Source organism: Clarias gariepinus, chromosome 25, assembly GCF_024256425.1.
Source record: "Clarias gariepinus isolate MV-2021 ecotype Netherlands chromosome 25, CGAR_prim_01v2, whole genome shotgun sequence".
Taxonomy (NCBI): Eukaryota; Metazoa; Chordata; class Actinopteri; order Siluriformes; family Clariidae; genus Clarias; species Clarias gariepinus.
The window spans coordinates 20,899,158-20,915,548 of NC_071124.1; the positions used below are offsets into that span (position 1 = coordinate 20,899,158).

The following is a 16,391-nucleotide window of genomic DNA, read 5'->3' on the forward strand; positions in this document are numbered from 1 at the left end:
CACCATTTAAAGTAGAAACACAAGCCACACTTGAGAACAATGAATACAAAGGTTGAACAGTTAACAAAGGAATAAAACTCAGCAGGGTTTGTTGGGATATAAACAAGAACAACAACAACAACAACAACAATAACAACAAAACTCTAACACTGATTTTTCTCCTGTAAGAACACATCCTAAAGTGTTTTAGTCTTGTTGCAAAACATCAATTTGACAAGTGTACAATTATTTATTAGAGTATAGAGTATTTTAATCATTAACTATCAATAAATGGGAATGAAGCATGACATTAGCAAGATAAGTTATTTTTTGTTACAGCAACTATGAACACTTATCCCTTCTGTCTCTGACTTTCTCTGTTAAAATGATTAGGAGAGATATATTGTAAAATTAAGGTATCCTATCGTTTTACGCTGCATAATTTATCATTGCCAGATTGGACTTTTTGAAGCAAACAACCATCATACTGTCTGCCATCTTGACAGTGTATTTGGTATTTAATCGGTTTAACTGGTCAGTCACTAAATTAAACACACCGCGGTTTTAGACTACACAGTAAGCTTAGCAGGAAGAGGAACTGCTTGAGACGCTACTGACAGTAACAACTTTTCCGAGAAGCAGGATGCAAGAAAACCTCACATTTTATTCAGCATCAAAAACAATTCTAACATGAGCTTATTTACCATTTTTATTCTCACCATTTGCTGTAAGTATATTTCTTATAACCTCTTTCATTATATTATGGATTTTTGTGCAGAATAAATCTATGAATTTATGTGCATAATAAATCATTCCTAAAATATTGAAATAATTTATTAACCTTTAGTAATGTCTTGTAATATCAAATATCACATATTTTATTTTCACTGAGTAATAGTAGTGTTTTTCTGTTCTGTGTGCAGGTGTTGCCAGTCAGGCATACAGGCATTTTAATGTTAAAAGTGGAGCATCTGTCACTATCCCATGTGCTTATGATAGGAAGTATGTAAAGTATAAGAAATACTGGTGCTCTGGTAGAGACTACACTTCCTGCACAATTCAGGCGTATATCAATCAAACAAAAGGAAAAGTGACAGTGACTGATAACCCAGCTGAAAGTCTCTTTTCTGTGACTATGAATAATCTCCAGGCAGGAGACACTGGACGGTACTGGTGTGCTGTAGAGATATATGTATTACCAGATGTTAATGAATATCTTTATATCACAGTAAAACCAGGTACAGTATTATGTTACAAACTGCAAACAATCACTGAATTAGTGATTAAAGATTAATCATGCATAACTGACTCTACATTTGTGCTTAGACCCTGATCTGTCTGTGAAGGAGAGCAGAGTGAGAGGTGAGGTAGAAGGCAGCATCACAGTCCAGTGTCTTTACAGAGAGGCATATAAGGATAAACAGAAGCAGTGGTGCAGATTCAAAGACAAGAACTGTAACACATTTAGGGACTCTAAAGCATCCCAGAATTCAGCAGTGCAGCTCATAGATGATGGAAGAGGATCATTTAGTGTGGAGATGAGTAGACTGAAGAAGAGTGATGCTGGCTGGTACTGGTGCAGTGCAGGGGATCTGCAGGTTCCTGTTCACATCAGTGTCCGTGATCCACCTCCCGGTATTATCACATACATTTATTCCTAATTTAACAAATAATTCAATGTAAAATACACTGACTTTTTTTTTCTTAGTTGTGACTAAAACAGTGACTACAACCACTCACCATGTCAGTATTTACATGTAAGTATAAAAACTCCATCTAGACATGCTGCTGTCCTCTGCTGTTTTACAGATTTTCTATATGTACAGTATATAAAAGAAAATCTTAAAAGAAGAATGTGAGCTTAATTGCCCAGTATATTATCTTGTTAGTTCACCTTTCACATGTCATACAAATTTACAGTCACTGACCACCTTATTAGGAACGGCTAAATACCTGCTTATTTATATGATCATACAGTAGCATCAGCCAAAGCATCAATCAGCGGGTGTTCTTAATAAAGTGACTGGTGTGTGTGTATGATGTGTTATGGGATATGAGTGGATTACAGTTAATTGTGTAATAAATTGTGAGCTTGAAACAAGCATCAAATATTTTACCAAATAGCCATTAAATTAAATTTCACATTGTTTATTGCATTGTACAAAAAAAAAAAAAAACTTTAGTATCACATCCAGGCTTCTCCTTCTTAATATAGGCCTTCTCCCAATTAATCAAGGCCTTCATTAATCAAGGCTCATAAATTGAAGGTCACTTTATGTATAAATGTACAGTAAGTACAAGTCAAGAGGATTGGAATTGGAAAAATACAAAATTTGGTATTAAAGAGGAAAATATTAATTTAATCTGCCTATGTAAAAAAAAAAAAAAAAAAAGGACTGCAATCACTATTTTTTTTACATATTTTTCAATCAAGCTTTCTGTCTTTTGTTTTAAATAGATCTGTTCCAGCGCACATTTCAGGTAACGCTGGATATAAAGATTTATAAGAAAATTACTCCAACTGTTCATCTCGTCATTGTTCATCAACTGTAATTATTTCTCACCTATAGCAGCACATGCGACTACAGTTTCTGTCAGTGAGGAAACCACGTGAGTGCCCACATCTGACCTTTACGCTAAATTTCTTGCTTGTTGAAACCTTTTCATGTCTCAAGTGTTTATGTAAAAAACCACATAATGGTAGCTACAGGCCCAACTACTCAATCATCTCACGACAGATGGCATGGGCTCACATGAAACAGGAAATCTATATTTATGACATGTTCCCATAGATGTGCAAAGTCTAGTGGTATGGTTATTACAGCATTATAATAGGGCTAAAAGAATGAATATTCTGCAGTGCAATTGATTTCCTGCCAAATGTGTGTATAGTGGGAGCAAGACCTTGAAGATCTGGTACCTGATTTTCTTTTTTCTTCTACTGGTGATACTGATCATCATCATATGCATGCTAAGAATGAAATGCAGTAAGTATCCCTGGTGTGTTATTCATTTTGCATTTATAGTTATATTTGTTAAGCAGCAACATTTATGTTAGGTTAACAATTATTTTTTATTCACACAATTAAATAGATTGTAGATTTAAGCAGAACAAAAAAAAGTGTCACCATGACATTGTTTTCCATACCTTATCTGTGTTGGCTAATCTGGAGCCAATTCATTACAGAATACAACCACACACTTGCATAAGCTGCAGGCCAAACCTGTAAACTCCACCTACACAGACCAAAGCAAACTTCAAAACCCTAATGCTCTACGTGCAAGACAACTTGCAGCTATAACCACTAAGCTACTGTGCCTCCACTACAGAGCCTGCTAATGAATTTTCAGATCGCCTCCCTTCCAAAAACTAACCAGGCTCGACACTGTGTACATATTTTTTTACAGTATTTATTTAAACCCATATCATACTGTAGTATTTTAGTTTGGTTAACCAAAATAAATACAATTTATTTAAGTATATTATTGTATTTACACAATATATATATATATATATATATATATATATACATACAATAAATGTACCTTTGACCAATGAAGGTTCAAATTTTGTTCTGGTCTGTGTGGGTGGCAGTTGCAAGTTTGGGTAGGTGTTATTGTGCCCTGCAATGAGTTATCAGTTGGTTTCCCATAAGCCAACACACATACAGTACCTTGCAAAAGAATTCATACCCCTTGAACCTTTTGTCACATTAGAACCACAAATGTAAATGTGATTTATTGACCCCCCAAGTCAATACCTTGTAGAACCAAGTTTTGCTGCAATTGCAGATGCAAGTCTTTAAGGGTATGTCTTTACGAGCTTTGCACATCTAGACAGTAACAATTTTGCCAAATCTTCCTTGAAGGTCTCTAAGAAACCTTTAAGTGATGCACAGAACAGTATATATTTAGCATATGTATTTATACTGAGATTAAATTACTCGCAGCTGGACTTTATTTCCTAATCAGGTGACTTTTATAGGCAATTAATTTTACTGGATTTTGATTCAGGTAAAAGTATGGGTCTGTTATGATTTTCATTTGACAATTTCGAGTCACGTAGACATTTGTTCTGTTTAAAAAACACTGTATTTTTAAATTAAAAGTATTTGTTGATTTAACATACTGTATACATTGAGGGTAATTTAACTGTCATCATCAAAATAGCCAGATGTAGTAATGAATTTCATGTCCATGTATAAACATTTTGAGTGCAACTTTTAAATGAAGAGGGCAAATTTGGATTTGCAGTGTAGCTGATGTTCTGTTACTGATATTATTTGAAATTAACAAGACAAAAGGTGTTGTGAGAATCCATTTGCTGGTGGTTTATTACCAAAACATTCTACAAATCACTAAGTCTACAAAGAGGCATCTTCTTCTTATAACTGAATTCAGTTGACTAAAAGTAAATTATCTTTATTCTCTCCTTAGAATTTTTAAAAGCAGAGGATCAAATTAGGACCAGAACAAGGAGCAATGACACCACTCTTCATACCGTTAGTACTGCATTTCATGTGTGGTGGAATGCCATCTATTATAATAACACATAATACAATTTATTTCAGTACCTTAGAACCCTAACATACCTTTAATAGACTATTATCGTCACAGTTTCTCCAATGCTATTGTTTAACAGCTAATAATTTTTTTCCAGACTGAGACTAAGCTTAACTTTATTTAAGTAATTTTTCCCTTTAATCTAATACAGAGCCCATATATTTCTTTTTAGTTATACATATACTGTATGTTTATCTTAATTAACACATAGAGATTTTTTATGAATTAATTAGTTAATTCCTTGGTAAAATAAGTATTTGGTCACCTACAAACAAGCAAGATTTTTGGCTCACAGACCTGTAACTTCTTCTTTAAGAGGCTCCGCTGTCCTTCACTCGTTACCTGTATTAATGGCATCTTTTTGAACTACTTATCAGTATAAAAGACTGTCCACAATCTCAAACAGTCACACTCCAAACTCCACTATGGCCAAGACCAAAGAGCTGTCAGAGGACACCAGAAACAAAATTGTAGACCTGCACCAGGCTGGGAAGACTAAATCGGAAATAGCTTAGCAGCTTGGTGTAATGAAATCAACTGTGGGAGCAATTATTAGAAAATGGAAGACATACAAGTCCACTGATAATCTCCCATGATCTGGGGCTCCATGCAAGATCTTACCCCGTTGGGTCAAAATGATCACAAGAACTGTAAGCAAAAATCCCAGAACCACACGGGGGACCTAGTGAATGACCTGCAGAGAGCTGGGACCAAAGTAACAAAGGCTTCCATCAGTAACACACTGCACCGCCAGGGACTCAAATCCTGCAGTGTCAGATGTGTCCCCGTGCTTAAGCCAGTACATGTCCAGGCCCATCTGGAGTTTGCTAGAGAGCATTTGGATGATTAAGAAGAAGATTGGGAGAATGTCATACGGTCAGATGAAAAACTCAACTTGTTGTGTTTGGAGGAGAAAGAATGCTGAGTTGCATCCAAAGAACACCATACCTACTGTGAAGCATGGGGGCGGAAACATCATAGCTTTAGGGCTGATTTTTTTTTTCTTATTTTGTCTCTCATAGTTGAGGTATACCTATGATGAAAATTACAGGCCCCTCTCATCTTTTTAAGTGGGAGAACTTGCACAATTGGTGGCTGACTAAATACTTTTTTGCCCCACTGTATACACACCACTGTTTCCTAGACAGTAGTAGTAGTAGGAGTCACATTATTTAACATTTCTTATTTATTATAGAAGATTTATCCAAGCAGTTCTTTTACATCCACAGTTTTCAGCATCTAAAGAGCAGGACGTTACCTACCTAAATTTTACTTGCAAGAATAAAACTGTAAGTAAATTCCATTTAAAAAAGTATATTATAATACATTCCAAGCTCAAATTTACTCTCTACTTAGCCAGGAGCTGGCTTTATATTGAGACTCTTATTAGTCTTTATTCATATCCTGTTTCAGGTGTCTCCAAATGATGATGATGATGATAAGATCATCTACAGCTCTGTGGTTTGCCGGTAAGAGGTGGGGGACTGAAAAAACGAACAAACAAACAAAAACTTGTCCTGTTCAAATACAGTGCTGTGAGCAACTAGATATTTTTTATGTTTGATGTATTGCAACAAAATATATAAAAATTAATAAATAAAATTATATTTTTGTGATGAGAGACTTGTTGGCAGTTATCGCAAACACTTGAGTGCAGTTGTTGCCACCAAGGATGGCACAAGCAGTTAAAATTAGATTTACTGGAGTACTGTTTGGCTAAAAGGAAACTGTGGCTGGTGCCTCAGGGATCTATACTGGTCTCATGGTTATCTCCAGCATTATGAACAAACCTGATCAGGACAAGGACAACATGCCTCACACTCATACTACAGACTTACATCATGTTATACATTCTATAAATAGAAATACTTTAAATTCAATTCAAAAGTAAAACTCTTATTATATAAATTTATTACACACAGGCCAATATATTTCCATTGTTTATTTCTTTTAATTTTAATGATTTTTAATGAAAACCCAAAATTCTGTATCTCAAAACATTTTTAATTTGGTGAAAACGTTTAATATTGGAGACTCATGGTGTCACACTCTAATCAGCTACAGTAATTACCTCAACACATCTGCAAAGGTTTCCTGAGCCTGTAAATGATCACTTTGTCAGGAAGGGTAAGACAAAAATGATCACTGCTAAAGAATTTGGCTGTTCACTGACTGCTGTATCTAACCACATTATTGGAAAGTTGAATGGAGCTTTAAAAAATTGTGGTATAAAAAGGTGCACAAGCAACAGGGATAACTGCAGCCTTGAGAGGATTGTAAAATGAAGCCCATTCAAGCATCTGGGGGAGATTCACAAGAAGTGGACTTTAGCTGGAGTCGGTGCTTTAAGTGCCACCAGGCACAGACATATCCAGGACATGGGCTACAACTGTTATTCCTTGTGTCAGGCCACTTAAGAACCAGAAAAAACGTCAGAGTCTTCTTACCTGCTGCTAAGTGGACCAAAGTTAAAATAAAAAATATAAAAGTAAATTTTGCATTTCATTTAAAAATCAAGATCCCAGAGTCTGGAGGAAGAGAGGAAAAGCACATAATACAAGTTGCTTGAGGTTTAGTGTAATGTTTGCACAGTCAGTGGTGGTTTGGTAGATTCATCTCATCTGTGGGTGTTGGTCCGTTGTGTTTTATTAGATCCAAGCTCAGCACAGCTGTCCACCAGGAAGTTTTAGAGCACATCATGCTTCCCTTTTCTGACCAGCCTTAGGGAGATGCTTATTTCGTTGTCCAGCAGGACGTGGCACCTGCCCACACACTCCCAAACATTTTGTGTTTGAACAACAATTTTTTTCATTGGTCTTAAGTAATATTTTCTGAGAATTTTGGGTTTTCATTAGCTGTATGTCATAATTATTGAAATAAAAAATAAATAAACACTTGAAATATATAAATCTGTGTGTAATGAATCTGTATTTTTTTTGCTAATTTATTTTTATAAGAAAAATATAATATACAGTACAAATATACAGTATAAATCAAGGATTTGTTTGTTAAAAAATGCTTGTTAAAAGCAAAGTTCACCTTCTGAACCTTGTATTTAATTTTAACAGGAGCTGATTTTTCATGGTGAAAGAGTTTATCCTGATTCCCTTGGATGCCTAGAAAAGGCCAGCACAACTAAAAGCTGTTCACATGCGGCAGAGCCAAACAGAGCTTCTTAATGGCTGGAAAGCAGCTGTCTGTGGCACAAACAAGAGAATCATCTTCCTCTTTATATGACCAGCAGCCTTATGTTGTCTAGTACAGACAGTAATTCTGGAGATTACTTTGGCTTGAGGTTGCAATGTGGAAATTCACTTTGAAAGCTGGCTGTTCTATTGTTGCAAACATGCTGTAGATACTGTAAATAAAATTATGAAAGTAAATTAATATGATGACAAGCTTGTCAAGAGTTTTCTGTTAGACAAGATGCACAAGTGATAGATGCACATCTGACATGCTGGCAGGCTTATTTGCTGAGAGTTTGTTTTGCTGTGGTTTTTCGAAGACTTCCTGCTGTCTCAGTTTTGTCGTGATACTGGTTCTCATTAACCCTAAAGAATAATACAAATATTTTTCTATGTAATCTGAAAAATCTCACAACTGTCAGAATTATTACAACTGTCAGAATTATTATACTTATATTATAAGTATGTTTGGATCCTACACATTGCTGCTTACTTTAGCAATTTTTACTAGTAATATTTTAATTCAACAAAATTAAATTGAAATGAATAATCTTGCTTTCATTTTATTTTGTAGTTTTTTCTTTTATTCCTGTCTTGCTGTATACTGTATGTGTCACAACTCTTGATTGTATTTTATGGCTCATGGCTTTCATGGTTTTCAGGTTTGTGTTGGTTCATGTTCTCCCTCTATTTTACGAGACCTTAGCAGATGAATTTCATACATTTACATTTACATTAAGGCATTTGGCAGACGCTCTTATCCAGAGCGACTTACATTTTTATCTCATTACACATCTGAGCAGTTAAGGGTTAAGGGCCTTGCTCAAGGGCCCAACAGTGGCAACTTGGTGGTTGTGGGGTTTAAACCTGGGATCTTCCGAACCGTAGTCTAATGCCTTAACCACTGAGCTACCCCTGGCTCTCAACAAAAGTTGTATGATCCTCTAAGAAAAAATAAAAATATATAAAAAAAATATATTTTACATAATAATAATAATAATAATAATAATAATATGCATTGTGTAGCATGATATTGCTAGCAGGTAGTTTTCAATGGCTTTGTCCTTACAAACTGATGCCTGAGATTTACTGAGATTTTTTGATGACAGGAGATTTGAACCACTCCATATCCAAACGTTTTTAGAGGTGGTCACGTCATGTGTAAAACTTATTCCTCATGCTCCCTTGAGCCTGTATACTATTAACAATTAACCATATCAGGATTTTTATAGTCGCATGCTTAACAAAAAAGCACCCCATAGATGATTGTTTTCCTACAGCAAGGGTTTTTGGGTTTTCTTATATCATAACAATTTGGAAACATTTTTTTTAGTGTATATTATTACATAACGATGGTTTTAAACATTTTTAAAAATTTTGCTTATGATTTCTTTAGACAAGCAAAAACATGTAAGTTATAAATTTGAAAAAGCTTGAATTTAACATAAAGTAGATAAATCTTTCACAGTGATTATGATCCTGTATTCTGTAGCCACATTAAAATCAAGAGTGCATAGGCTTACTACACTGTTTGGAAGAGCAAAAGCATTTGAATACTTTAAACTAGGTTTCTGTGCATTAGCCAATGGTTGGGTTTGGTGTAACAGCGTACTGTAGGTGCAGTCAGTGCTTTCCTGAAAGAGCAACAGATCAGAAAATAGCTTCTTGTGTCTTGAAGGAAGCGCATGTTCACCTTTATCCCAGTAAAACACATATTTAATTGAAAAACTTGTTAATATTTAAATTCTTACATTTTCTTTTATATTTTAAATACGGATAGGTTTTAAAGGACATTTTATGTACTATCAAATGTAAATTTAGTTTTTTTTGCATTTTGTGACTATGAAGGTAATTATTTCACACCCACAGCAACATCTGTGACTGCTGCTTCTAACAGTGAGCACAACACACACCTATTATTTCTTGAAGAAAACATTGGGTGTCAAAAGTGTCTTTAAACTGTAAATTAAATATCAATATGTTGTAACTTCAATTCTTTAACAGTAAAGTTAAGAATTGAAGTAAAAACACACAGAAGTGTACACTCTCAGTAGTCTAACAGGGGCACAGAAGTAAGGCTGAAAGGTCTCTGACGCCCTCTAGTGGCTGACTGCAGTACTTTCTTCAATCTACCCAGTCCCACGTTGGTGAATATAAATTTTATCTTTACAACTTGGCCTTTATCTCTCCTGCATATTTCTTTATAATAAATGTGTTTATGTAGATATTTGATAATCATAAAAAAGGTGAGGTTAATGCGTTGACAGTTTTGGACATGATCTTCGTGTATTGGGAAAGTTTAGACTTTTATTTAAACTGGCCCTTGTGTGTGTGTGTGTGTGTGTGTGTGTGTGTGTGTTTCTTTGCAGTGTTTCTGGTATGTTGCTTATTTTTTATGCCTAAACTAGCTCTCTCCACGTATATAAATAGCAATCTGATGTGAGTAAATAAAATGGCTTGACTATGACTATTAAAATTACTACGACTGTTAAATTAAGGCACACACATTGTTAAATTATGGATTTTAATGTAGCAATAGAGAGATAGTTGATATTACTCAAAGTATCATGTAAATAACCCTATAGTTAAGGCAAAGTGCCTAATTTTCCTCGTTGCTTAGCCTTAAGTATCTACCTCATGACCTAATCGACTGCATTGAATGTAGTTAGGGGCGCTAAACTAGAATGTGGTAGTTATTTTCTTATGCAGTTACATGCAGCATAATAATGTTTAGTCACTTTTATCTGTGCAAACTTCCCAAACAATTTGGAATATGTCCAAAATGATGGCAACGAGGCTGCATACTGTCTATGCATTCTTAAAATACATGTATGCACATTGTGCATAGTTTTAATTGTAACAAGACCAGTAAACTCTCTTATTAACAAGATAAACATATAAAATGTGAAACCTTGGATTACAAGCATAATTTATTGCTGAAGCATGCTTGTATATTGATGCACTCTTATATCAAAGCGAATTTGTAGACAATTCATTCCACAACCTAAAAAAATTTCTATACAAATAATTAATATAAAATGTAAAGTAAAAATAAAACTAATTATTTAGCACTTTACTTTACACACACACACACACACACAGCAACACACACACACACACCAGACTCTCACTCACACAAGCGTGCGCACACGGACAAAAGAAAAAATGCTTTAAGCGCACACACATGGTCACAGTGTTATAGTAAACAATATATGTGCATGGATGTTGACTATATAAGTGACACATGCATACTGACACTGAGCATAAGAGACGGTTACCCACAATACTTGCTCATTTACAAAGTAAAAATTTATTTAAAATTTTTGCTCGTTTTTGCACAACTCGAGGCCAAGGTACTCGCATCCAAGGTTACACTGTACTCTTTTTCCTGAATGATGAGCTATTGGTTCTCACCTTAGTTTACCAGCTAATGCATTCAAGTCACAATTTGTCATTGTACAGGTTAACAGTATAGTAATAACTACGTTCATGAAACTTACTACAATCTATTATTTTGGATAGAATGTGTCTGTTTTTATCAACCTCCTCATTGTGCTTCCTCGCTGTAATCATGTAACCATCATCCCGCAATTTAGAGACGTTCAATCAACAGCTAGCTTGACAGAGTTTTGCCTTTTGCTATTTGCCCTTGTGGTAGTATGGAGTTAATTAAAAAAAGAGTTTTTTTTTTTTCAACCTTTTTCTTATGCATAAAATAGATCAGTCTGGAAACACAATCCAGGTGCACCTTAAGGCTACCTCAAGGGACTGTTTTTTTCTTTCGGTCTGCCCGTTGGACTGGGGGTGAAAGCCTGAGGACAGACTGGGGGTGGCTCCAATGAGTCTGCAAAATGCCTTCCAAAATTGTGATGTGAATTGGGGCCCACAGTCGGAGACAATGTCATTGGGGAGACCGTGCAGCCTGAAAACGTGCGTTATCATGAGATCAGCGGTTTCCTTGGCAGATGGGAGCTTGGGTAGCGGAAGGAAATGGGCAGCCTTAGAGAACCGATCCACCACGGTCATGATGCATGAGTGGCCGTCGGATGAGGGTAACCCTGTAACAAAGTTGAGGGCAATGTTAGACCATGGACAGGATGAGATAGGTAATGGTCTAAGGAGGCCTGTCAGCGCGGTGTTGGTGTGCTTGCATCTAGCACAGGTGTCACATGCTGCCACGAAGCTGGAGGTGTCCTCCTTGACCGTGGGCCACCAGAAATGTTGTTGGACTTAAGACAGAGTTTGAGCTGAGCCAGGATGACAGGACAGCTCAGAGCTGTGTGCCCATTTCAGAACTTGAGAACATAGAAGAAGTGGAACAAACAGGCAGTTAGAAGGCATGTTACTTGGCCCGGGTTCATGAGACAGGGCTTGCTGGATCTTGGTCTCGATATCAAGCTCAGCTGCTGCGAGCAAGCATGATGGGGGAATGATGGTTTCGTTGGCAGTGGAGTCATGAGTAGGTTAAAACTGCCTGGAGAGTGCATCTGGCTTGGAGTTCTTGGACCCAGGACGATAGGAGAGGACGAAGTTGAATCTGGCGAAAAACAGTGACCACCAAGCCTGACGAGAGTTTAGCCTCTTGGCGTTCTGCAGGTGTTTAAGGTTCTTGTGGTCGGTCCAGACCAAAAATTGAGTCTCTGTCCCCTCTAACCAGTGTCTCCACTCTTTTAGGGCCAGCTTGATGGCCAGAAGTTTTTGATCGCCAATGCCATAATTCGCCTCAGCAGGGGTTAAGCGGTGAGAGAAGTAAGAGCAGGGGTGTAGCTTGTTGTCGTGTGCAGCTCTCTGGGAAAGGACACCGCCCAACCCCGTGCTGGAGGCGTCGACTTCCACAACAAACTGGCAATAGTCTGGAATCTGGAATAGTCAGGATTGGGACAGACGTGAACCGTTTCTTGAGTTCCGAGAAGGCTTTTTCAGAGTTCATGTCCCAACGGAAACGCGTCTTGGAAGAAGTCAGGGCTGTTAAGGGGCAGCAATAGAGCTGTAGCCTCGGATGAAGCAACGGTAAAAGTTGGCAAAACCCAAGAATCTCTGAAGTTTCTGTGTTGAGGTGGGCGTGGGCCAGTTCGTGACTGCGTAGAGCTTAGCAGGCTCCATTTTAATGCCTGAGGGGCCAATGACGAACCCCAGGAAAGTGGTGGTTGTTGTGTGAAATTCGCACTTCTCTGCTTTGACGAAGAGACTGTAGCACCTGCCGAACATGATGTTGGTGCCCCCCTAGGTCTCGTGAGAAGATTAAAATATCATCCAGATAAACAAGCACAAAAAAGTTCAGAAAATAACTGAAGACGTCATTAATGAGGGCCTGAAAGACGGCCGGGTGTTGGTCAGGCCAAACGGGACCACAAGGTACTCATAGTATCCTGTTGGGGTATGAAAAGCAGTTTTCCATTTGTCACCCTCTCTGATTCGGACGAGGTTGTATGCCAGTTTGATAAAAATCTTTGCTTCCTGAAGGAGTTCAAAGGCAGTCACCATTAATGTAAGGGGATAGCGGTTCTACACCGTGATCTGGTTTAGGCCCCTATAATCGATGCATGGATGAAGGGACCCATCTTTTTTGCCCACAAAGAACAAGCCGGCTCCCGCCGGGGAGGAGCTGCAGCTCGCAGTAGTAGGTAATGGCGCATGACGGGTTCCAAGCTACGATTGTGTTCCTGACCTAATCAAGTTGAGGATTGTGACGCGTTAGCCAGGGCAGGCCCAGTAGCATGTGATCCCTCCATGATAAACAGTGAAGTCTCATCTAAATGGTTGCCCGAGACTCTTAGCCCGATGAGGGGAGTTCTGTGGGTGATAGATGGGAGCGGGCTGCCGTCGAGTGCCTGAATCTTGAGGTGGGTCTCCAAGGGGAGAGCGGGGACTCCTAGGCTCTTGGCAGAAGTCGCGTTGATCAGGTTGCGGTCTGAACCTGAATCAATTAGTGCCTGCACCAGGTGGGTCCGTTGCTAGTGAATGAGAAAGACTGGAAACAGGCGGCGTTGATCTGGGAATCTTCCTGGTGTCACACCCTCCAATCCTCCCAGCTGGACTAGAAGACGCCCCCTTTTTACAGGACAGTTCTTGAGCTGATGACAAGATCTCCCACAGTAAAAGCACGCACTATCCACTCTGCGTCGGGCCCTAAGTGACACCTTCTTCTTCTTGAGCATCCCAGAGTGCAGTGCTGCAGTCGTGGTTTCCGTTGCTTGCAGGGGACCCCACTTTGTGCAGGAGAGAGATGAAGCCGTTGGAGCTGGGTCATGACATCAGCAAGGGTTTGCTTGGTGTTGAGCAGCTCCTGCTGGTGAGCTCTGAGAAGTGCACCTTGACTCTCCAGCGCTGATTTCATGCAGTCAATATCTGCTGGATTCATTTCGGTGGCTGGATTATTCTGTCACGGGGCGGAGCGCAACCAGGTAACTCCAGGCGCAGATGAGTGACAGCAACGTTAAACAAGAGTGCAGTCGAAATGCGGAAGCGGAGGTCAATACCGGGAAATCAGTCAGCGCAGCGTCTAAGCCAAATCGTAAAACGAGAGTCGTAGTCAGAAGAGAAAGCGTTAAATCCGTAACCGGAAAATCAAGCAGCGAAGAGACAGTCCAAAAAACAAGAAACAAAAGCTGTGGTCAAAACAGGGAAGCGCGAGGTCAAAACCGGGAGATCAAAGAACGAGGCAAACAAAACTGAGACGAGAAACCAAAAGCAAAAACGAGAAACAAAGCGGGCTTGGCAACGTGAAAGCAGGAAAAAATAATTGCAAGAGAAAAATACACAAGATACTGTAATCCAGCGATTTAAGCAGCGCACAGCGCGTGCTTAAATGCTGAATTAATCAGACGGGGATTAGAGGCAGGTGTGCAGACGGGGCGGAAACAGGGGCGTGGGACAGGCTAGGGTAAACATAAGCACATGGAGAAAGTGACAGCGTGGGAAAAAAGAAAGCACGAGGTAGACAGGGCATGGATCATGACATATACCTATGATGAAAAGTACAGGCCTCTCTCATCTTTTTACAGTAAGTGGGAGAACTAGCACAGTTGGTGGCTGACTAAATCTAACCCGGACCCTGGGTGTGCAAGGCGACAGTGCTTACCACTACACCACCGTGCAGCTAATGGCACTTTTGTAAATTTAGCGTGTTTGTTCTCCCTGTCCATCAATCAATCAGTGCAGTGGTTTCCGGGGGTGCATTTTTTTCCCTTCTCCGTTGCAGTATTTTTTTTTATTTTTTATTTTCATAAATTTTTTTTTTTACTCAGTAGCGACTATGATTTAAAATGTAGCGAATTGCAATACTTCAAACTAAATATACTCATATGGAGCGATATCCCGGGCAATATTTAAAAGAAATTGCAAATTATATTTGCAATTGCGTTTCCCATATGTGGACGCACAAAGTGTGCCATAATTCAAATGCAATTGCAAACTTTGCATTACTGTTTGCTGTTTCGCCTTCGTGAACGCACACTGACTGCCAAATTTCAAATGAAAAAGAAAAGTCCATTTGCATTTGTATTTCCCATATCTTACAAGTCATGAACCTGCCATATTTAAATAGCAAAATCAATGACCACGTTTGCTTTTTCACTTTCTCTGCGTCGCGTGTCAAGCCAGCCGAAATTCAAACGCAATCGCTAATCCATTCGCAATTGTATTTCCAACACGTTACACAGAAACCTGTCAATCAGCATCAGGGGCGGGTCTATACTGTGGGGCGGGATTGTGTGGGAGTGACGTCACTCGCAGTCGCCGACCAAGAGGGGGAAATTTGAGCAATGGAGGTGAACCAAGATTATCTCATTTGTTTATCAAGAAATAAACACACAAAAATGACAAATCACATATTTTCTTACTCTGAAGTGGACAGAGAAGCTATTACAAATAAATATATATTTTTAGATCTTCTCCTGTTACAGCCTGCTGGAGCTAAATCTGTCAGAAACGCTGCTTACCGGAGCTTTATAACGATGAAGTCATTAAGGGACCGTATAAAAAGTGCATAACCAAGACTCAACTGTTTGTTTACAGAAGAATACACAAGATTACAGAGAAATACGTCACAGGACATTAAACATATCACACTGTTAGGCTACAGTATGGCTAATTTGTTTATTAATTTGTTTGTTAAATTGTTTGATTAATAAATATTTCAATGTACATTTTAAAATTAATGATTACACAGACAATTCTTGTGGCAATAAAACAGATAATTTGTTAAATGAAAGTTAGGATGTTTTTTATTATTAAAATAATAATAATTGTGAAGATATGTATGAAAATGAATGCACTTCGGTACAGTCTATTATGAGTTGCAAAAATGACAATTAAATCAACAAAATTTAATAACTTTTTTGCTATAGAAATTTGGCATTTTAAAAATGTAAAACCAACCGTACTATAATGCACTCTATCCTCGCTAATAACTACAACCCTTCCCTTTGCAATGTTCAGTTTGATATTAATTCAGTTAATCTTTTTATTCATTTAAAAAAAAGAAATTAAATAAAAATGAAATTAAACTGAAACTGAAAGAGTGGATTATAGTACAACTGGTTTTACATGTGTAATTCACATAACAAAAAAGCTATTGAACTTTATTTTTGTAATGTTATGCGTTAAAATGCCTCCACGGATTGCCCCTCCCCCGACATAACCTCTATCAAATAATATATTAGA

At 38.0% G+C, this 16,391-nt stretch overlaps 2 protein-coding genes across 2 annotated transcripts in view; both read left to right on the plus strand.

Moving 5' to 3' along the window:
- Nucleotides 1-327: 327 nt before the first annotated feature.
- LOC128512937 (polymeric immunoglobulin receptor-like) lies at nt 328-8,155 on the plus strand. Its single transcript, XM_053486480.1, has 10 exons — nt 328-1,217; nt 1,306-1,614; nt 1,688-1,736; nt 2,438-2,460; nt 2,550-2,589; nt 2,872-2,966; nt 4,417-4,481; nt 5,772-5,831; nt 5,956-6,011; nt 7,611-8,155. Exons 1-10 carry the CDS (start codon nt 1,115-1,117, stop codon nt 7,615-7,617), a joined length of 807 nt encoding a protein of 268 aa, XP_053342455.1. The 5' UTR covers nt 328-1,114; the 3' UTR covers nt 7,618-8,155.
- A 5,992-nt stretch (nt 8,156-14,147) lies between these two features.
- Nucleotides 14,148-16,391, plus strand: part of LOC128513469 (polymeric immunoglobulin receptor-like) — a 61,531-nt gene continuing 59,287 nt past the window's right edge. Inside the window, exon 1 of the mRNA XM_053487216.1 lies at nt 14,148-14,241. Coding sequence (XP_053343191.1) covers nt 14,148-14,241 — 94 coding nt within the window. The remainder of the gene's footprint in view (nt 14,242-16,391) is intronic.